Here is a 22,400-nt window from a genome sequence, read left to right on the forward strand (position 1 = left end):
CTCCTCTTTGTAAATATTTCTTTTTTTCATTCCCACCCCAAATTTTGTTGATATTTTATATATTAATTTAAGTACACTCCCTTCTTGCTGTTTTAAGGTGTTTATAGAAGAGCTGAGCATAGGCAATAGTTAATTCATTTTTTTAGTTTTAATTCATGCTTCTGCATCCTACTCAGGTGGTATCATCATTGTTCCTAGTGAATAAAATGTCCATTGGTTCCTTTTTTATTCATACCCTGCCTCTAACTGGTCAAGTCTTATCTTCTGCATAACATTTCCCTCCCCCCCCCACTACCTTGCCTCACACCTGTCCCTTTGCCTCCATTCCCCTCTAAAATCCTACAAAATAAGTTCCTCTCATCTAACAATAATTATTGTTTCTTTTTATTCAGCCATATCTGACTTTTCATGACTCCATGGATCAACTGTCTGTGACGTTTTCTTGGCAAAGATACTAGTGATATGCTATTTCCTCCTCATATATATGTTTTTAAATGCATGCAGCAGAAAATGACTTGCCCAGGGTCACACAGATAATATCTGAGATCAAATTTAAATTCTGGTCTTGCTGACTCCAGACCCATGGTTCTATCTACTGTGCAATCTTATACACTGTCTAAAATCAAGTTAACTTTTCTCATATATTATCACAGCAGAGTTAGGTAGCTCAGTATATAGAATACTAGTACTGGAGTCAAAAAGGCTCATCTTCATGAACTTGAATCCTGTCTCAGATACTTACTAGCTGTGGGACAAGTCACTTAATCCCTCAGTTTCCTCATTTGTAAAATAGGCTGGAGAGGGAAATGGCAAACACCTCCAGGATCTTTGCCAAAAAAAATCCCAAAAGGGGTCATTAAGAGTCGTACATAACTGAAAAAACGACTGAACAACATATTCATATCTCCCCAAGACTGTCAAGTTCTTGAATTCCTAGATGATAAGGATTATGTTTTATCTGGGTTTCTATCTCCCTCAGTAGCTTGCTGATCAATTGTTTGATCAAATTGAATTGAGTAACAAAATTGTTACTCAAAATTAAACAACTTTTCCATTCTAGCAGCTTCACAGACTAGGTCAATTCTGTACTGGGAGAGAGGAAGTAGGAGACAACAAGATCTAAAAGGGCAATTTATTTCAAACCCAAGCTACAACATATCATGTGAACCTCTTCCCTCCCTTTCCCCATTTACCTCCCCAACCACAGATCCAATCAGACCCCTACTTAAAAGAAAATTCTTTCTTTTTTAGGGCCTGTGATTAGTGGAAAGGAGCACCATGGAGAAGTTATGTTTATTCCAAAAATGAGGGAAGTATACAACTACAAATAGGAGACCTATTTATATACATACACACAGAGAAAAATATGTAACACGTAACCATACAGACATACAAAGAGATAGGAAAACATTCTCAGTCACACATACCATACACGTATAACAATACAAAATACAAAGACATGAAAACATATTCTCAGTCATGCAAAGAAAAATATATAGTCACAGATATACATACAAATATGAAAACACATTCTGTCTCTCTCTTTCTCCCTCACACTCACACATACACAGAAATATGTAGCATATAGAATACGTAGAGATATGAAAAACTTCCCAGTCTCTATCTCACACACAAAACACTATAGCAGGCTCACAGAGACACAAAGCCTTATATAGACATATAATATACAGTCACATACAGATTTATAGCCACACAGACAAAAGTACCTCCAGGATCAAATAGAAAGTCCTCTTTTTGACACTGAAAATGCTTTACAACCAGTCTTTTCACATTTTACATTACTTACAAATAATACTCTATGAATAAGCCATAATGGACTGTTTTTTCACTGGCTTGTCTCCCTGGAATGCCCTCCTTTCTCAACTCTACCTTGTTTTCTTGGATTCCTTGAATTCTCAGGGTAATACAGTGGATAGAGGCTGCACTTAGAATTAGGAAGACCCCAGATAAAATTCAGCCTTAGATGCTTATTAGCTGTGAGATTCTGAGCAAGTCACTCACCCTCGGTTTCTACCTGTAAAGTGGGGATAATAATAGCAACTATATTGCAGAGCTATTGTGAGGATATTTGTAAAGGAGATCATATTTGTAAAGCACTTAGCACAGTGTCTGACACATAGCAGATGCTTATTCCCTTTCCTCAAATCTCATCTTTTTCAGGCAGTATTTCCTGATCTTACCAACTGCTGGGGCTTCCTCTTCTGAAATTGCCTTCCATTTACTTAATTATTTTCATGTTATCTCCCTTATTAGAATGCGAACTACTTATTGATTCAAAGTTATAAAAACAAGAACCATTCTCTAATAGATAAGTGGTTAAAGGATATGAACAGGCATTCAAAGGAATAATAATTTATATAGTGCCTGTATGCCAGACACTGTGCTAAGTGCTCTAAAATATTATTTTATTTTATGCAAAGTATAAACCACCATAAAAAAATGCTCCAAATAATTGAGAATTAGAGAACTGAAGATGAAAATAACTCCAGTTCCACTTCACGCCAACAGGACTGACAAAGATGACAAAAGTGGAAAATGACAAATGTTGGAGAAGTCTCAGGGAAACAGAACACTAATATGTTATAAGCAGAGGTATAAATTGATCTAGCTTTCCTGGAAAGCAACTTGAAATGATGCTCTGAATTGTCACTGAATTGGTGGTGGTTTTTTTTTTTTTTTTTTTTTTAAGTGAAGCAACCGGGGATAAGTGACTTGCCCAGGATCACACAGTAAGTATTAAGTGTCTGAGCCCACATTTGAACGCAGGTCCTCCTGACTTCAGGGTTGGTGCTCTAGCCACTGCACCATCTAGCTACCTCAGAGTCAATAAATTGTGTGTACCATTGACCTAGTTACACCACTATTAAGTATAACCAATAAAAAAGGATATATAGGTACAAAAATATCTATAGCAGCTCTTTCCAAAGCAGCAAAAAAACAATGACTGGAAACTAAGTAGTTGTCTACCTACTAGGGAATCTCTAAAGAAATTATGACATATGAACAATGGGATATTATTGTACTTGAAGAAATGGAAGGTTTAAAAAAAATGGAAAAACTGTATGAGCAGATGCAGAGTGAAATGAGCAGAACTAGAGCAGTACTTTATAAAATAGCATTAAGAAAAAGAACTCTGAAAGACTTTAGAACTGAAAAATTAAATAACAATCCGTGAATCCAAAGAAACAAAGCTGAAGTATACTAGCCACCTCTTGGCAGAAGTGATGGAATCAAGATGCAGAATGAAATACCCATCTTTGGACATGGTCAATGAAAAAATTTGGTTTACTTGACTATACATACTTGTCATAAAGGTTTTTTTTGTTGTTGTTGTTGTTGTTCAAGCTTTTCTTTGCATCCTTAGTGCTTAGCCTGAAATATATCAAAGGTTTAGTAAATGTGTGTTGACTGGCTAATGCAATCACTCATGTACGTATATACACATGCATTGCCACACATGCACAAAGACAAAGCTAAATATGCATACACAGTGGTCAAAGAGAAAGACATTCAAACATATGCAGAGAGAGATTCATATACACAAAGAAATCTAGCTATGGGAAAATATCACTGTAGGTATAGAAACTCAGCTGCAGACACACAAAACTACCCAGCCAGTTTCTCACACACATAAATACATGGCCACAAAGTCACACAGACATACAGATGCTCACCCACTCATGCACACTCGGAGAGATTCTTTCACACATGTATACACATATCTAAGCCCAGAAATACATTCACAGTCACCCAGATACATAACAATGGACATCCACACCCTCTCACCCAAATAGCTACACACTTCTCTCACACACACATTCACATACAAGCAATACCCAGTTATATGCACACACAGATATCCAGGACCCCCTCCCCAAACCCCAAACCCTTTCACACATACACAGTTTCCTACATGCAGATACATGGTCCATCCCAGGAATCAGTCTAACACACACACACACCTAGTCCCTACCACAGACATTTGTTCTCATGTCCAGATACATGGCCTTAAAATAGTTACACAGAGCCATTCACACGTGCACCCAGTCACTTAAGGAGACAATCACTACCCAGAACTAATTTGTCAAATATATACACCTGGCCACAGAAAAAGAGAGACTCATGGGCACTCACACACAGATACCTAGCCCCATAGACAACTACATCCAAAGCCATCCAAAGTGTTTAGAGAGACAGGTATGGACATATACATAGAGATTAAGTCACGTGTGTACACACACAGTCACATTCACATGAGGCAATTCTCACATTAAGGCATCCCTGACCCATCAGTGTGTCTGACTGGGGCAGTGCTGAACAGATAGGTCTTGGGGGGGGGGGTCAGTGCAGGATTAGAACATATGATCTATTCTGTACTCTCTCTTTGCTAGACTAGTCTCTGGGGTACAATGTGGGTAATGACCACAGCCTTCATGGTTCCATGCCCGGTTAATATGGCCTGAGGAGACTCTGGCCCCAAGGGCTCCTGATAGTCTGTGTGCAGCCACCTCTACTTCTTTCCTAAACTGGGGTCAGGAAAGGACTAAGGCTGGGCTGGGAAAGACTATACACTTAGAGCTTACTTATTCCCCCACTCTCAAAGAGAAGGGATTTCAGTTTATATTTTCAAGCAAGGGGAACCAGGAGCCAGTTTCAGAGATTTCCAATTCATTTACTCCCACTAAGGCTCAGTTCCCAGAGGGCAATAGTAAAAATCATGATCAAACGTAGGAGCCAGCTGCGATGGCCATTTGTCATGGTTACGAGAAGATAACTGAACCTAAGACTTAATGTTCTTTCTTATGTTGGGACGAGGGAATGAGGGAGAGACTGGGACCACAAAGTCCATATCACTTTGGGAGTCAGAAAGAGGGTTTTATTCCCTACCCTAACTTCAATCTTCTGACCCCATCTATTCCCCCTCTTTTACTTTCCTAAATTTAAAAAATTTGCTTAAAATAGATGACCATTACAATGTGTCCCATTATGTATGGTAGTTGTGGGGAGAGGTACGTGTATCAAAGGAGGAAGAGATGAGGGATACTGCCAGACTTGGAAGTGATCGAAGCTGGAATTCATTAATGGAAAAGGACTCAGGGCAGGTCACCTCACAAGACCTATAGCTCAGTTCTACTTCCCCACCAAAGTTTGTTCGGAGAAGGAAACTCCCAGATGAGAAACAGGGAGGTGGAAGCTAAACAGGAGGTGAGAAGGGGAAGGAAACATTCCCTTCTCAGTCCAGGCAGACTTCATTTTTGTGCTTTTAATGACCAACCATGTGCAAAGAGGAGCTAAGTCAGGGGAGAAGAAGGGAATGATCTTTGACCTCCTGCCATCCCATCTTTGATTTGGGGCCACATGTATGTGTGGCTCATGAGAAGTGGTTCAATAAAAAAGGGGGGAAATGGGGAAATGAAAGGAAAGGAGTGTGAGGAGGCTGAAACCACAAAACCCATGTCCTTTACTCTCTACTCTAATTTCAATCTTCTCACTTTACCTCTCCCCTTCCAAGAGGTTCCTGCCTTTTTTTTTTTTTTTTTAATCTCCCAATGACCACTAAGTTTCCTTTCAGTTCTAATAGTCTATTGTCCTTAAAGGATTTATTCTTGCCTTTCTACTCAGAGACTACAAGTCCCAGAATGCAATGGAAGATAAGGTCTAGTGAGGCAGACGCACTGCATTCTGGGAGCAGGCCCTTAGCATGGGCTATGAGAAGCCACACTATAGCCGTGGAAGGAATTCCACATGGCTTTCTCTTGGGTAGGGAAGGCTACAAAGTGAGACTCCGACGACCTTCCCCTTCCCTCGTTCCAGATCTCAGAGGAATAAAGTTTTCAGACACACCTTATTTGAGAGGGGCCAGAAACATCCCAAAAGATAGAAGTGGGGGGGCTTGAGGGAGAGCCGGGTGGTGGATTAGAACCGGGGACTAATCCAGTCCTTGGGGAAGAGGTGGAGGAGGAGCTGGCTGAGAGAGAGGAAAGTTAGCGGCTCTGAGAGAGGTGGGACTGGGGAAAGAAGGCATCGGGTCCAGGTCTGGAGTCAAGTCCATGCCAGCCCAGGCTGGAGGAGGAGTTAGGGGCGGTTTCTGAATGGGAGCCGGTGGTCACGCCTCCGGGTTAGAGCCAGGACTGGCTCTCTAAGCGGCCAGGGTGAAGAAAGGGGAAGTAAGGCAAGGAAAGTTCCAGAAGAAGCAGGGCTAGGACACCCAGGTGAAGTAAGCCACTTCATCCAGATCTACGGGGTAATCCGTGAGCAGGATGGGGGCCTTGACGAAGAGCTCCCCCTTGTAGCTGCGCCACTTCCCCGCGGGCAGGTACACGTCCCGCTCCTGCTTCCCGGGTTCCAGCACGGGCGCCACGAGCAGCGTGTCCCCGATGAGGAACTGGGAATCCACGCGGTGGGCCGCCTCATCTCCGGGCGCGATCCACCAGAGGGGCCGGACTATGGGGTCGCCCGTGTCCGTCACCTCTCCGGCCAGCTCCAGGAGCAGGGGGGCCACCAGCTCGGCCCTCAGGGCTGCAAACTTGTGAGCTATCTCCACCACCTCCTGGTCATAGAGCCAGGGAGGGATGGAGAACTGCATGGCCGGCATGAAGGCCGCCACCTCCAGCCAGCGCACGTAGAGCTCGCGCTCCGGGATCCCCGTGTTCCCGCCGCCCTGGCCGGCCGTGTGCCCCGGAACGGCATTGCCGCCGATGAGGTCAGGCAGAATGAAGGGGTACCCCAGCATACTGATGGTCAGCACCGCTGGAATCAAGGAGCGCAGGCCCAGCTCATGGCCCCACACCGAGTCCCGGTCGATGAGGCGGAAGAAACAGGAGATGTTCTGGGATTGGTAGCCCACGCGCACCTCGGCCAGTGAGAAGAAAGGAAGCGCCATCTCGGTGTAGCGCCGGCTCCAGAGGTTGGGGTCCGACAGGGGGCGGAAGGTGCTGAAGTCCCGGGGCAGGTAGCTCACCTCACCAGCATCGAACTTGAAGGAGGAGATGGAGTACTGCGTGCGGAGCCTGCGGAGGTGGCCCTGGAACCACTCCCGAGCCGCCGGGTTGGTGAAATCCAGGACGGCTCCGATGCCGTTCCACCAGCGCACCAGCGCCGGCAGGCGGCCGGTGGGCTCGCGGACAAAAAGCCCGCGCTCCACCCCTTCGCCGAAGCTGGAGGAGTTGTAGTTGACGAAGGGGTGCACCCACAGGGTGACCCTCAGGCCGGCCTCCTGCAGCTTCCTGAACATCTCCGTGGCGTTGGGGAACTTGGCTTCGTCGAAGGTGAAGTCCCCGTAGGCCGGCATGTACATGTCGTCAATTTCCAGGTAGCTGCAGTTGAAGCGGTACTGGCGGATCTTCTCGGCGAAGCGCAGGACCTTGTCCTGGTCCACCGCCCTCCCGTAGAGCGCCCACGTGGACCAGATGGGGTCGCGGAAGGCTTCTCGGGCCGGCACCTTGGACGGCTTGTTGAAGTATCTCCGCACCATGTACTTATGGATTGATGTCACGTCGGAACCCACGCAAACGCGGTAGCTGAGCTCCGGCAGGGGCTCGCGGCCCGCCGGCGGCTTGTAGGACGTGTCATGGTAGCGGGCCTGTAACAGCAGGGAGCGCCCGGTGGCGTTCCAGCCCAGGTGGAAGGGCACCGAGTCGTTGACCTTGATGGCCACCGCCTTGGAGGACAGCCAGTACCGCTCCAGGATGCCCCCGAAGGCGGCCCGGGACGAGTACACGTCGCTGGTGACAAAGGGCTGGGGCTCCTGCAGGCCCGCTAGCTGGATGGGCCAGTGCTGGGTCCGCATCTCGGCCCCCCCATACCAGTGCACGTCGCCCAGGAACATGGTGTGCTCCACCGAAGGGGTGGGGGCCAGCTCCTCCCAGCGGACACGATAGCACATGACCGTGTCCTTGGGCCGCACCGTCTGGATGAAGAAATTGAGGGGGCCGCCTGTGGAGCGAGAGCAACTTAGGACGTCACCCTCCCGGGAGCAGGACTCCAGGTCCAAAGCGCCCGAGCTGAAGGCCAGGCGGAAAACTTGCTCTCCCTGCTGGTTCCGGATGGAGAAACCGCCCGAGCGGAGTTCCAACAGCTCAGCCCCAAGGCGCTCCGCCTTCCGGAGAGACGTGCTGTAGTAGCACCACGCAACCACAGCGGCTAACACCAGCAGCAGCCCCAGCATCATGGAGCCCACCATGGGCTTCAGTTCTTTGGAGGGCTTGACCTTGGTCGGGGAAAAGTTGTCAGGGAGAAAGGTATACATGGTTGTGGCAGCTCTGGCAGCAGCCTGGGAACCCGGCTCAGCTTTCCTCCCCCTTCGATGTCTCCCTTTTTGGGGATCCTGGGTCATAACCCCTCAGGCTGGGTAAGGAAGGGGAAGGCTACTGCTTTCCCCATAGAGTCATATAACCAGATCCGCTGAGGCCTGAAGAACCAGCGCCTGAAAAAGGGGGAAAGAGACAGCCGTTACTTCGTCATGTGACGTTTAAACTCCTGTAATCCCTTCCTTCACCCTTTCCACATCCTCTGTCCTGACCTCCAAAAATATGTATTTGACAGTAATATCCATGGAGTAGACAGCAAGCAGATTTTTTTTGACAATACAAGATGTGGGATATGGAAACAGGAAGATGCTAGATAAACCACGTCCAATGTTCCAAAAATGTAGATGATGTCAACTCACATTTATACTAGTACTTTGAGGCTATTTATTATTATTTATTAAGCACTATTTATTCTAATAAGAATGTAATCTCCTTAAGGGTAACTTTGCATCCCCAGTGCTTAGAAGCTGGTAAATGCTTAATAAAAGCTCCTTTATTTCTTCATAAAGGGAATTCCTCACAACCACCTCATGAGAAAGGTATCTCAAATCAGAAATCATAACCATCGGTCCTGGGATATGGCAAGCAATAAAGCAAACTTAATTGCAGACAGGAGAGTGAATTGTCAAGATCCTTATATCCTTAAGACACAAAATCACACAGGGGAAAAGACCTTAGGTCACTGCTGGGAAGGCCATCAGGGGAAGTAGCAAGGTGGACCAGAGAGGTGATCATCTGGGTTGTGGAACCATCTGGTATTTTTCTATTTTTAACTAAAGATTCTTGCAAACTAAACGTGCAGTTCAATTGTACTTACCTGCTGAAGGAGTACAAGCCCCGTCAATGCCCTCTAAATTACAATATCCTAGGGGAAAGTTCTGTACTATTCCATACTCCAAGAATCTGTAACTTTGTTGCTTATGTTTTCTAGTTACCTTCCCAAAGTCTTTACCATCCTTCTCTTCCCTCCCCTCCTTTCTGACATCTACTACTACCATAATTCAGGCATTTAGCCTTTTGCTTGGATGATACAACAGCCTCTTAACTATTGTCCCAACTTTTTGTCGTGGCTCCCTCTAATTCATTCCAAATATGGCAGGCAAACTGACTTTCTTAATGGAGAGGCCTGACTTTTGCTCAAGATCTCCAAAGGCACCCTAGTGACCACCATGATAAAGTCTCAACTTCTTAACTTAGCATTCAGAATAGTCATAAATCTAACCTACCTCTATCCAGCTTCATTTCTCAGTGCTTCCTTTTCATGAACCCTCTATTGGTCTTCTCTCCCCCCTTAAACATGTCATAATAATTTCCTGAAATGTTCTCCTTGTTCAAACTTTAACCTTTTAGGACCCACCTAAAAAACCACCTCCTCTAACTAGCTTTCTCTACTTTAGTCCAAAATGAACTACCTCTTCCTATTGACTGTTATTTACTTGGCACTTATCACACACACTACCACCTTGGATTGTTTGGGAACTTTTCACCCTTAAGTCTTATCTTGCCACTTATAAGCACTTCAAACAATTGTTCATCCTTCTCTATATTCTCCCATAGAGCCTAGCTCAAAACAAGTTCTCCATAAATGTATGTTGATGGTTTTGCTGGAGAAGAGGTAAGTGCTTTGCCTTGGGAGTAGTGTTTTAAGGCTATAATGAAAGGGGAGAATGAAGACATATTAAGAAAGGCAAGCATATGGAAAAAGATACTAATTTCTTTAAATAGAAAGTTACAACATGATTTCTTTTTCCTCGTTGAGGGTAGAACCTCACGGGAGATCTTTCTCTCTTTTTTTTTTTTTTTTTTTTTTTTCTCTGAGGCTGGGGTTAAGTGACTTGCCCAGGGTCACACAGCCAGGAAGTGGTAAGTGTCTGAGACCAGATTTGAACTCGGGTCCTCCTGAATTCAAGGCTGGTGCTCTATCCACTGTGCCACCTAGCTGCCCCTATGGGAGATCTTTCTCAGACCAGCTTCAATCCCATGTACGACCACATCAGGTCTGTCCCTTTCCCCTATTCCCATTCCATACCTCAAATAAACTGAGAACTGGGTAAGATCTTGGCTTAAAAGGGGCAAGGTCTCCACTACGTTTGGGGACATTTTCAGTTATCCCACATATGTCTTGCTATTGGATGATTGGAGGAGAGAGTGGACAGCCCTGCCTCACTTAAAAACTAATTCACTTGCAAGTCAAGATATCACTTCCGAGTGTCCTTGGTCCTCTTTGAGAATGAAAAATGAACAACAAACACCCTTATTCCAACTAAGTTTTTCTTTAAAAGTTGATATGAGAGTAATGAGGAAACCAAATTATCACTCTTTGCAGATGATATGATGGTATACTTAGAGAATCCTAGAGAATCAACTAAAAAGCTATTAGAAATAATCCACAACTTTAGCAAAGTTGCAGAATACAAAATAAATCCACATAAATCATCAGCATTTTTATATATCACTAATAAAATCCATACAAAGAGAAATTCCATTTAAAATAACTGCTGATAACATAAAATATTTAGGAATCTATCTGCCAAGGGAAAGTCAGGAACTATATGAGCAAAACTACAAAACACTTTCCACACAAAGTCAGAGCTAAGCAATTGCAAAAATATCAAGTGCTCTTGGATAGGTCAAGCAAATATAATAAAGATGACAATACTCCCTAAACTAATCTATTAGTGCTATATCAATCAAACTCCCAAGAAACTATTTTACTGACCTAGAAAAATAACAAAATTCATCTGGAAGAACAAAAGGTCGAGAATTTCAAAAGAATTAATGAAAAGAAAAGCAAATGAAGGCAGCCTAGCTGTACCAGATCTAAAACTATATTATAAAGCAGCAGTCATTTGGTACTGGCTAAGAAATAGAGAAGTTGACCAGTGGAATAGATTAGGTTCACAGAACAAAATAGTCAAGTGACTATAGCAATCTAGTATTTGAGAAACCTAAAGACCCCAGCTTTTGGGATAAGAATTCACTATTTGATAAAAACTGCTGGGAAAATTGGAAACTAGTATGGCAGAAAATAGGCATAGACCCACACCATATACCAAGATAAGGTTGAAATAGCTTCATGATCTAGACATAAAGAATTATATTATAAACAAATTAGAAGAACATAGGATAGTTTACCTCTCAGATCTGTGGAGGAAGAAGGAATTTGTGACCAAAGAAGAATGAGAGATCATTACTGATCACAAAATAGATCATGTTGATTATATCAAGTTAAAAAGTTTTTGTACAAACAAAACTAATGCAAACAAAAATAGAAGGGAAACAATAAACTGGGAAAACATTTTTATACCCAAAGGATCTGATAAAGGTCTCATTTCTAAAATATATGGAAAATTGTCTCAAATTTATAAAAAATCAAGCCATTCTCCAATTGCTAAATGGTCAAAGGATATGAACCAACAATTATCAGATGAAGAAATTGAAACTATTTGTAGCCACATGAAAAGGTGCTCAGCAAATTAAGACAACTCTGAGATACCATTACACACCTGCCAGATTGGCTAAGATGATAGAAAAAGATGAGGAATGTTGGAGGGGATGTGGGAAAACTGGGACACTGATGCATTGTTGTTGGAACTGTGAACGAATCCAACCATTCTGGAGAGCAATTTGAAACTATGCTCAAAAAGTTATCAAACTTTGATCCAGCAGTGTTTCTACTGGGCTTATATCCCAAAGAGATCTTAAACGAGGGAAAGGGACCCACATGTGCAAAAATGTTTGTGGCAGCCCTTTTTGTAGTGGCCAGAAACTGGAAACTGAGTGGATGTCCATCAGCTGGAGAATGGCTGAATAAGTTATAGTATATGAATGTTATGAATATTATTACTCTGTAAGAAATGACCAGCAGGATGATTTCAGAAAGGCCTGGAGAGACTTACATGAAGTGATGCTAAGTGAAATGAGCAGAACTAGAAGATCATCATACAACATGGCAACAAGATTATATGATGATCAATTTTGATGGACGAGGCTCTCTTCAACAGAGAAGATTCAAACCAGTTCTACTTGTTCAGTGATGAAGAGAGCCATCTATACTCAGAGAGACAACTATGGGAACAGAGTGTGGACCACAATATAGCATTTTCACTTTTTCTGTTATTTGCTTGCATTTTGTTTTCTTTCTCAATTTTTCTTTTCCTTCCTTCTTGATCTGATTTTTCTTGTGCAGCAAGATAACTGTGTAAATATGTATGTATGTATGTATGTGTATATATATATATGTGTATGTGTGTGTGTGTGTAGGATTTAACATGTATTTCAGCATAACATGTATTGGACTACCTGCCATCTAAGGGAGGGAGTGAAAGGAAGGAGGGAAAAATTTGGAACAAAAGGTTTTGCAAGGGTGAATGTTAGGAGAAATTACCCATGCATATACTTTGTAAATAAATAAATAAAAATTTAAAGAACTTAATAAATAAGCATAATTACCAAAAAATAAAAATAAAAGTTGATTTGAATGAATATTTTGTGCCTTTGTCCAGGGATGAAAAAATGGTTACTTATGGCCATGGCAACTTTCAAACCTTAACTTGAAATATAATTGCATCATCATCATCACCACCATCATCACCATCACCATCAAGACTCCTCTCCTTTCCCTCTGCTTATCCCATTCCCCACACGAGATTCATACATACAACCAGACATGTAGAATCACAGAATTCTAGGACTGGCAAGGGAACTTTGACATAGGCAGCCACATGACAAGCTAGAATACACAAAAAGATCTGTGAACAAACATTAACTTGCTCTGGATTTGTCTCTAATTCCCTATTACCAAACTTCTAATCAGGGGCAGAGTGGAGCTAAGGTGGAGAAGAAAGAGATAAGTCACCAAGCTGTATTTACTTTTTCCATTCCCAGGAAAAACACATCTGAGAGACAATGCCAGTTACAAAACTGTATTCTTAATTCAGTCACCTAAGCTTTTGCCTCCATCACTTCCAGCTCTAAGCAAAAGTAAATCAGGTTCTCCAAAGTTGCAAACTTGACTCTGAAACTTTACTGTGCTGAGAGCTAGGGTTTGAACCCACCCCTTCACTTTTTGACCTGGTTATTCCAGTTCTAAATTTTATCTTTTAGTCCAGATTGATCTGGAATGACTTTCAGTCCTTTTGCAATCTTGTTTTGGTCTAAAATAAGATAGGTACAGAGGGAGATCTTTCAAGATCCCTAGAAATTTCCTTGAATCCCCAGGAAATTTCCTTCCAATCAATCTTGTGTGTACATGTACTAGGTGGGGGGAGGGGAAAAGGAGGCAAGGTATAAAATTTTAAAAGTCAAAAAATCATCTTTCTTTTGTCAATAATGAGCCTTAGCAGGATAATCCAAACTCTGATAAGATAACCAGAAATATCTGATTTGCTAATTTTTGGATCCTCCTGGAACCTCTATAATCCAGCCCAAAGCCCACAACACATTATGATCCTTTCTGGTAGTCTATAATAGTTCAAAGGCCCATCCTCACTTAATCCCACCTACTTTCCAAGCCACCAGGAGGATCCTGGTCCCACTTCCCAGTATTCTATTTTACATGTAAAAGGTCTTATACTAAGTATATTGTGAAGGAAGAAAGGAAGTAAACAGGAGAGAGGAAATGTCTCTTTTCTCAGGGATATTCTGAGCCACAGGCTCTGAAAACTTTTGATCTCAAGACCAGTTCCTACTACTGATTGATTATTGATGACCCTACCCCCAAAGCTTCTGTTTATGTCAGTTATGTCTATTGATTACCACATTAGCAATTAAAGTATATTAGTATTATGAAAATAGTATTGATGTCATAGCCCTGCAGGGATCCCTGGACTGTATTTTGAGAACCAATGCTCTGAGATGACAGGGGACATCTCCAGCTCACTGATTTTTTTTTTTCTTGAGCACTTATGAACTGTTCCCTATCTCCTTTCCCCCTTTAATAAAAGAATCTCCAAAGTTAAAAGGGTCTTTAAAAGTCAGCTGGTCCTCTCAATTCATTTGCAAAGATGAAGGGCCCAAAGAGATGCTATAATATATATAATATGAAATTTTTTATTAATTGGTTTTACCAAATTTTTTTCTTCTCAAAAAATTTTTTTTTATTATAAGGTATGGGTCTTTGAGATAGGAAGACATATCTAGGGATATCTAGGTGATATAATAAACAAAAGATACAGATATAAATTTTTTTTTTAAAGTCATCTAGTCCTACCATACTTGAATAGGATTCCCTCAAAATAGCTCTGACAAGGGGTTATCAAGCTTCAATATAAAAGTTTCCTTTCATAGGGAAATCTCTATCGTTTATTTTTTAAAGGAAGACAAGAATTTCTAAATTTGCACTATTTGATGCCTCAAGCAGGAGAAAATGTAATTTGTTCTTAGTTCTGTTTTTTTCCCGGTTCCCCATCCCCAGCACTGACTTGGAAAAGGAATATTGGGATGTGGAAGATGTCAGAGAAAAATCTATCAAAATACTTATCAGCTCCAAAGTCTTTTTTCCAATTCAATTTAATATGAACTCAGTGTCCAAAGCGTATTTTTCTGGTTTTGGATAGCTCTAATTATTATGCTTTTTTTTTTTTTTAAATGTTGAACAAAATTCAGTCTTGTTGATTTTGATCACATCTTTGTTATACCTTGTTTCTTCAGCTAGACTGAGCTCCTCAAAGGAGCATTGTCTTCTACTTCACCCACATTTAGAACAGTATGGAGGTCGGTGGCATGAATGGAAGCTTCCTTACGTCCCAGAGGACAAAACTAGAGAGTGGACAGAAATTACAGGGAAGTAGACGTCTGCTCATTACAAACAAACAATAAAAACACTTCAAAACTCATAATTAGACCTGTCCCAAAACAGCCTGGCCAGTGTAAGTTATGCAGAGAGCTCCTCATCAATATAAATGTTCAAGCTGCACTGTATGTGGCGAGTTTCCTTCTGAGACTCTGTAATGGGGCATATAATATTCACACCCTGGGGAACACGAGGACATGAAAGAGCTTCACTAATGAAGACAACAAGAGACACATATATAGACAAGGACAGATACTTCATAGTGTTTACAAGTGGAGAAGCATATTTATTGGGGAGATGTCATTGCACTTTCCTGTGTAGGTGGACGGAAGAATGATCTAGATCAGTCATATTCAAGCTGCTGCCAGTCTGGGCAGCTGCTGGAAAGGAGTGGGATGGGAAGGGATGATTTCTGGAAGGAGCTGGCAGCTGTTCTGCCTGGCTGGAAGTCTTTCTGTGGTTATTGATAGCCCCAGATTCACCAGAACACCACCCTGTAATCAGCACGGTCTCCCTACTGTCTGGCCGTGGGAGACGGGAAGGGATGCTGGGTCTGCTACGCATTTGTCCTGGAGCTTCTTCTCTATTCAGCTACTTTCAAGTCTGAGGGGAAGTGCCAGTCTCCCTCCACCAGCCTTGGTGCCTTGCCCTTGTGGCTCCGGGTTTCTCTCCCTCCCCCTTTCCTACCCTTTGCTATTTACCAGAGTCCCACTCAAAAGCAACTTGATCGCCAGCCCAGACCTCAATGCCATGCGGGATAGTGCCAAATGCAGCTTGGATCGGATGGCAGCGAACAACTGGCCTGGACCCAGAGTCCCAGCCCCCCCTGTGAGATCCTCCCAGTTCCTCTGTCCTCCCACTGTGGCTTCTCACCCAGATCCTCCGTTCCACCAGCTCCCGGCCCCTTCTACCCGAGAGTGACTCCATTCATCCAAACGGCAACTACCGGCCCCAAAAGCGTACATGCGGTTCCCTAGTCCGAGTTGGGGCAGACTTGGAAGTTAAAGGAACTCTAGAAGTCTCTCTCTGTCTCTGTCTCTCTGTCTCTGTCTTTCTCTGTCTCTCTGTTTCTGTCTCTCTGACTCTGTGTTTCTCTGTTTCTCTCTCTCTCTGTCTTTGTCTCTCTCTCTGTCTCTGTTTCTCTGTTTCTCTCTCTCTCTGTCTTTGTCTCTGTCTCTCTCTATCTCTGTGTTTCTCTGTCTCTGTCTCTCTCTCTGTCTCTCTCTCTCTCTCTCTCTCTCTCTCTAGACAGACAGATAAGATAGATATGGAAACTAGGGTCCTCCTTCTTAGGGTCACCCAGCTGATACCAGGCAAAGCTGGGACCAAACCAGGATCTCCAGCAGCCCAGAGGTTTCCCGTTACACAGGTGTCCCGTTTCTCTGCCTGGGACTCTCCCCCTCTTCCAAAGATTGGGGAGTTCTGGGTTCGAGTGTGCCCCTCACGTTTCAGAGCCTGAGGCTGGCGGAGAGGGCGCGGGGCCGAAGGGCTCCCACCCCCAAGCCCAGCCTGCGGCCAAGCCGACTGCCACCCTAAAGGCAGGCTCGGGGCCCGGGAACCCCTGCACCTCGCTCTGCCCAGTCTCCAGCACTCCCGGGACCCGCGTACTCGAGTCTGGGAGAATTCTTTAGGGGGTCACACGCCCTCGGTCAGATTCGGCTGGGCCCAGGGCCTGGACGGGGTTTCAGGGGTGGGTGGAGCGGGTCAATGTCAGAAGTAAGAGGCTCGGGCACGGCAACGCTCCGAGATCCCGTAGGACCCCTCCCTCCTCCCCTCGAACCTTCCCAAAGCAACTCCCTGTCTCCCCCTCGTGCTCTCCCCAGGGACGTCCCCACCCCGATTAACGACAGCCTTCCCTCTCCAACCGCTCTTCCTCTCCCCCACAGGGGCTCCGGGGCTCAGCGGCGCCCCGTCCCCTGACACTCCCGACCCTCGCCAGGAAGAGGGAGCACTTACGAACGCCTCCGCAGCCGGACGGCTCTCGGACCCCGGCCAAGGGCGCGCGGGGGCGGCAGAGCCTGCTCCTAGGCAGCGGCCAGCCGCAGTCAGCGCGTCGGCTCGGAGCTTGTTTACGGCGCCTCGGCAGCCCGCGGGCGGCCTCCCGGGCGACACAGGGTCCCTAGGAGTCCTGGAGCCCGGGGGGAAGCCCTACCCAGAGTCACCAGGGAGACCCGCCCCCATCCCGCTCCCGCTCCTCCTCCAGCCCCCGAGCCCGGAGCTCCGCCCCGCCCCGGGGAAGCCCATCGCCCCCAAAGTGGCTGCCCCGGCCCGGCCCCGCGTGTGTCCCCAGGGGGTTCCGGCGCCCACTTTTGCAGCACTCCTCTTCTCTGGAGATCTAACCCCGAAAATCCCGCCCTTCTCATCCCCCCAACTCTTCTCCGGAGGTCCCACCACTCCGAGAATCCCGCCTCTTCTCCACTTATAACTCCTCCCCCTCCCTTTCTGAACCCCGCCCCCGCTGTTCCCCTAATTCTGAAGAATTCCGCCCTTTCTCACCTCTCAGCCCAAACCGGGATACTTCCTCTTCTCCCCCACAGTCCTGCGCTGCGCTGGAAGCTGCTGCCCCTTCCCCCGCCGGCTTTTCAGAACAGCGCTGCCCGAGAACGACTTGGGAAGGGGGACCCCCCCCACTCCCCTTCCCCATCCCCTTACGGGAAAAAGTCGTTTTAGAGCTAGAGTTCTCTGTTCTGAACCCCAGGGCAATCTGGTTATCATAAATCCGCTCTCCTAGTTTTAAGCGAATAAAATGCATACGATTACAAAGGAAATCAATCATGTTGCATTTTATATGCCGCGTTTAAAAAAAAAAAAACAAAATAGGTTTCTCGGACTCATTGCTGGAGGCTAGGGTGGGACAGGGGAAGGGAGCCGTAGTGTTTGGCTGTAGAGACTTGGTGACTAGTGGTGGGGACCAGTAGAGGACAGGTGACTTTTCCTGCTTTTCATCTTAATGAGGGAAAGGAAAGGGGGAACCCCATTTGTCCGCGCAGTGTCCCCTGTAAGATGAATTTACAGGCCCGAAAACCTAGATTGATAAATAAAAGGTTTATTGTAGGAATTTGGAAGTAAAGCTCAGTTAGAAAGACGCCAGGGCCAGAGGTGGCCATTGGTGAGCAAGGACCCTTACATGACCGGAAGGATACCATGCGTTGGCTGGGAGGGCTCCTGCAATGAGGGCATCCCAGCATGGCTCTTTTATACCCAAAAGATGATGGGCGGTACCCAGTTCTGGCGGGCTTTTCAGTTAGCCTAGATCAGGTGAGGGCTGAGCTGATAGTGGGGGCTGGGCCCGGATATTCAAAGGGTGCCTTTGACCAGAATTTGTGAATCAAGGTCAGTCATGGGTTGGGCAATTAGGAATCTTAAAGGGACCCCAACCCTCATCAATCTAACAATCTAACAACCTGACATTCTACTGCAGAAGCTTCAGTTTAGAGTGTCTAGTTATGAGGCAGCTAGGTGGCACAGTGGATAGAGCACCAGCCTTGAATTCAGGAGGACCTAAGTTCAAATCTGGTCTCAGACACTTGACACTTCCTAGTTGTGTGACCCTGGGCAAGTCACTTAACCCCAATTGTCTCAGAGAAAAAAAAAAGTGTCTAGGTATGGGAGAGAGGACGTCTTCTCCCCTTCCCAAGACTGTTGGGGATCAGCTTGTTGAATTGACAAAACTGAGCCAAAGGGCCCTTTTCCTTAAGGACCAGTCTATTATAAAGTCTCATTTTCCCCCCTAGTAAATGCTCCTCTGTTTTCCAGACAGACTCAGATGGCGGGTTCCCAATCTCACTGATGGTTTGAAGACCGGGTCCCAGCCTCTGCCACTAATTGGCCATGACCTTGACTACCCAAAGGGCCTCATTTGCCTCCTTTCTGACCCTGACATTCTGTGGTACTATGTTTAGAATCTCCTTCTCCAACCTATGACCAACCTAGGCTCCCCTTTTCTTCCACCAACCTTAGGATTATTTATAGCATTGCTTATGTTCTGGCCGGGAGACCATGTGAGTCATTTGCCTATTTTAAGAAGAGATAGTATGAGCTGAGGCAGACTCGAGTGTCCCCCATCCATTGCTTCCCCACTCTCATCTGCCCCAGAGGCTCTTAACAGGGGCTGGTGTAGGGGAGGACATCAAAATAAGGCAGTACAACATCGTGTTCACTTGTGTCTGACTCTTGGAGCCCATTTGGGGTTTTCTTGGCAAAGTTGCTGAAGTGGTTGGGGATTTCCTTCTCTAGCTCAACTTACAGATAAGGAAACGGTTAAGTTATCTAAACAGGGTTATGGAACTAGTAAAGTGTCTGAGGCTGATCCAAACTTGGATCTTCCTGTCTCGAGCCGGGCATTTCATTATCCACTGTGCCACCTAGCTGCCCATGTCTTTGAGAGAGACAAAAACATACAGAATAGAGATAGTTTCTGCTTCTCCTCGACTTCCCCCCCCAAAGTCACAACTTTCTTTGGGGGAAGGATAGATGCCTTTTGATAGGCTAGATCACAGAATCTGTATTAAGATTTCTAGGCCATAGTCCCTATGCAGAGTTCTTCCTTGTTTACTTCATAGATCTTTGGAGCGGAGCCAGAAGCATCTTTGAGCTTAATGAGACAGGGCACCAGGGATGCTAGGCTGTGATCACTGGTGAGTACTGGATTGAGAGGATACTGGGCCAGGGGTGAGGTCATTGGAAGGAAATAGGGAGAAACATGATGGGATAGGACCTAGACTGGAAGAAGTCAAGCCTTGAGGTAGGAGGAAGATTGGATTTCATCTGCATGGAACAGCATGTAAGCAAAAACTTGCTAGAATGGAAAGAGTATTAAATTTGAAATCAGAGGACCTGGGATTTAAATTCTGCCTCAAACAATGAAGATCTGTGGGACATCTTCCAGCAACTAACTTCTCTCCTTGGATCTGAGCTTTCTTAAAGTCTCTTCCTATGATCCCATGGCGCTTTGCTCACAGTTAGCTCTCAGATATTTGTTGACAGATGGATTAAAAGGAGGCCTTCTGGGTCCCTGGAAAGCACACAATATTGCTGTAACTCCCCCTCAGCCTTCCCAGTGCCCTCTTCCTATTCCTCATGTGGGCTCCTACAGTTTTGGTTTACTGCGTGAACCTCCCGGTCCCAGGTCTATGCCATGATGGAAGGGGATGGAGAGAGGAAGGTAAAGTTCTTGGACTGGACGGAAATTTGTATGGGAAAGCTAGGGTGTAAGAAAGTATGAGAAGACTTTGGAGGACAGCAGCCAAGAAGCAAAAGTCCATTAGTCTCCAAAGACCAGATGGGGACCCCATGGACTTTGTCCAGGGGCCTTTCTTAGCAAATAGACTGGAATGTTTTGCTATTTCCTTCTCCAGTATATCCCCATTTTATAGATGAGGAACTGAAGCAAAAGGAGTTAAGTGCCTTGCCTTGGAAAGTGTCTTGAGGCTACATTTGAACTGAACTCTAGATCCTCTGCTCAATCCATTGTACCACCTCGATGCCCAGGAGAGAGTCAGTGCTTAATACTTTTGCTGAGTTGAAATGGATTGAGGTGCAGGATTAGCTGCTTTCCACCTTTTCTGGCCCAGAACTGGGGGATTGACCAACCCCCTTCACAAGTGTCTGCGGAGATGTGGCTGGAATCTCTCGGGGGAATGAGGGATCTAGGGGAGGGTGGAATAAGGGTACAAAGAAGAGGTGGATCTCTGCAGTAGGGGGATGGAATTTGGTTTATTAAACCGCCTCATTTTTAGCCTTGACCATAGCATGGCAGCACTGGTAGACAGAACAGGTCTCTGACATAAACTCAGGATGGATGACAAAATGATTTCTCTGGGGTCCTCCGATAAACTTGAAGTGACTGGTGTTCCATCTGCAGGAGTGAGAGGAAATTGGAGCAGCCACCCCATCCAAAAAGATGATCTGGCCCTCACACAAATGGCCTCTAGAACCCCTTAGCCCCTGGGTTCATATTTATGGTGGGAAGGGTCTGGGCCTCCTAGCTCTAGTCAATGATTTAACCTGCCCTATATTCCATTCTGAGACCTAGAGATTATGAGGGAGAGTCAGAAAACACACAGTGAGAAGAGGAGAGGGGATATTTCCTGATTTCAGCCCACATTCTCAAGCTTCTACATCTAATAATCCCCAGCCCTAACAAGGATTCAGCTCTGAAGTCTGAAGTCTGTGTCCTCAGGATCCCATTCCCCAAGAAGCTAGGCTCAAAGCTAGTGCCTAGACCCACACCTATTAAGACAATGGTGTTCCCTCCCAAGGTTAGATTATAAAATGTTCCTAACAGAAAAAGCACAAAGATAGGGGAGATAAGGCCCACCCACCAAAAGGGTCAGGTGCACTCACTTAACATTTGCAAAGTCATACAGTCGTGGAGGGAGGTTTGAAATCATGCATTTCATTCCTGGCCTGTGGTTGAGAGGTGGTATACTCCTGATACTCCTGTAAAGGAAAAGGAAAAGGGTCTTAAGGTTAGGCAGTTGGAGTACCATTTTCCTTTTTTCTTTTTTTCTGAGGCTGGTGTTAAGTGACCTGCCCAGGGTCACACTGCTAGGAAGTGTTAAGTGTCTGAGGTCAGATTTGAACTCGGGTCCTCCTGAATTCAGGGCTGGTGCTCTATCCACTGCACCACTTAGTGCAGTACCATTTTCCAATTCCTTCTCCTCCTCAAATGAAGGTTTGTGCAGACCAGAGTGAGTAAACTCTTGATTCTTGTTGACTTCTGTACCTGTTTGATTATCCGAATCCTACCAGTCCTTTGATGCCCAGCTCAAGGTCTACTTCTTTCAAGAAGCCTCCCTTGACTGGTCCAAGTTACACTGTTCTCTCCCTTTCCTCTGATCATATAGGGCATTTATCTTCTGCATTAGTCCTCTGGACACTTATTAATGACTTTATATTGTTCTGTAGCCCAGATTATCTTTCTGACCAGACACTGAACTCCTTTCTCAAAGACAAAGGTTATGTCTATTCTTTCTTTGTCTTTCCTTTAGCACAAGTCAACATACCTCAGAAAGCACCAGAAATTAAAACAACGTGGATCAAATGTCCCACTGGTTTCTGTGGGATGTTCTCCAACCTGGGGCCTGTATCATTATACTGCTGGGAGACTAGATCTCTCTGGGCTCTCGGGATGAACTGCTGTTCCTTTTGGGATCATGAAATGCAGGTCTGGAAAAAGGCCTTTAGGAATGATTTAGTCCAAATTCCTTATTTGACAAGTGAGGGGAAAAAAGAGATTCAGAAAGGAGAAATCCACCTGAAGTTATACAGCTGTT

General features: G+C 45.0%; 2 protein-coding genes across 5 annotated transcripts in view; both read right to left on the minus strand.

The window, feature by feature from the left end:
• Positions 1-3,336: 3,336 nt before the first annotated feature.
• MYORG (myogenesis regulating glycosidase) lies at positions 3,337-17,220 on the minus strand. Its single transcript, XM_074280208.1, has 2 exons — positions 17,080-17,220; positions 3,337-8,446 (listed from the first exon to the last, which is right to left on the minus strand). The coding sequence occupies exon 2, from the start codon at positions 8,354-8,356 to the stop codon at positions 6,221-6,223; it is 2,136 nt and encodes a 711-aa protein (XP_074136309.1). The 5' UTR covers positions 8,357-8,446; positions 17,080-17,220; the 3' UTR covers positions 3,337-6,220.
• A 3,599-nt stretch (positions 17,221-20,819) lies between these two features.
• The window catches only part of SPMIP6 (sperm microtubule inner protein 6), a 48,914-nt gene continuing 47,333 nt past the window's right edge, over positions 20,820-22,400 (minus strand). For all 4 annotated transcript variants that reach the window (XM_074280235.1, XM_074280232.1, XM_074280234.1 and 1 more), the window contains exons 6-7: positions 21,469-21,564; positions 20,820-20,980 (exon numbers count right to left, since the gene is read on the minus strand). In XM_074280235.1, the coding sequence (XP_074136336.1) occupies positions 21,484-21,564 (81 nt within the window). In that variant the 3' untranslated portion in view covers positions 20,820-20,980; positions 21,469-21,483. The remainder of the gene's footprint in view (positions 20,981-21,468; positions 21,565-22,400) is intronic.

This window comes from Sminthopsis crassicaudata, chromosome 1 (assembly GCF_048593235.1).
Source record: "Sminthopsis crassicaudata isolate SCR6 chromosome 1, ASM4859323v1, whole genome shotgun sequence".
NCBI lineage: Eukaryota > Metazoa > Chordata > Mammalia > Dasyuromorphia > Dasyuridae > Sminthopsis > Sminthopsis crassicaudata.

Bases quoted from the DNA above. Each gene is read 5' to 3' on its own strand.
- MYORG (XM_074280208.1), bottom strand. From the start codon at position 8,356: ATGACCCAGGATCCCCAAAAAGGGAGACATCGAAGGGGGAGGAAAGCT.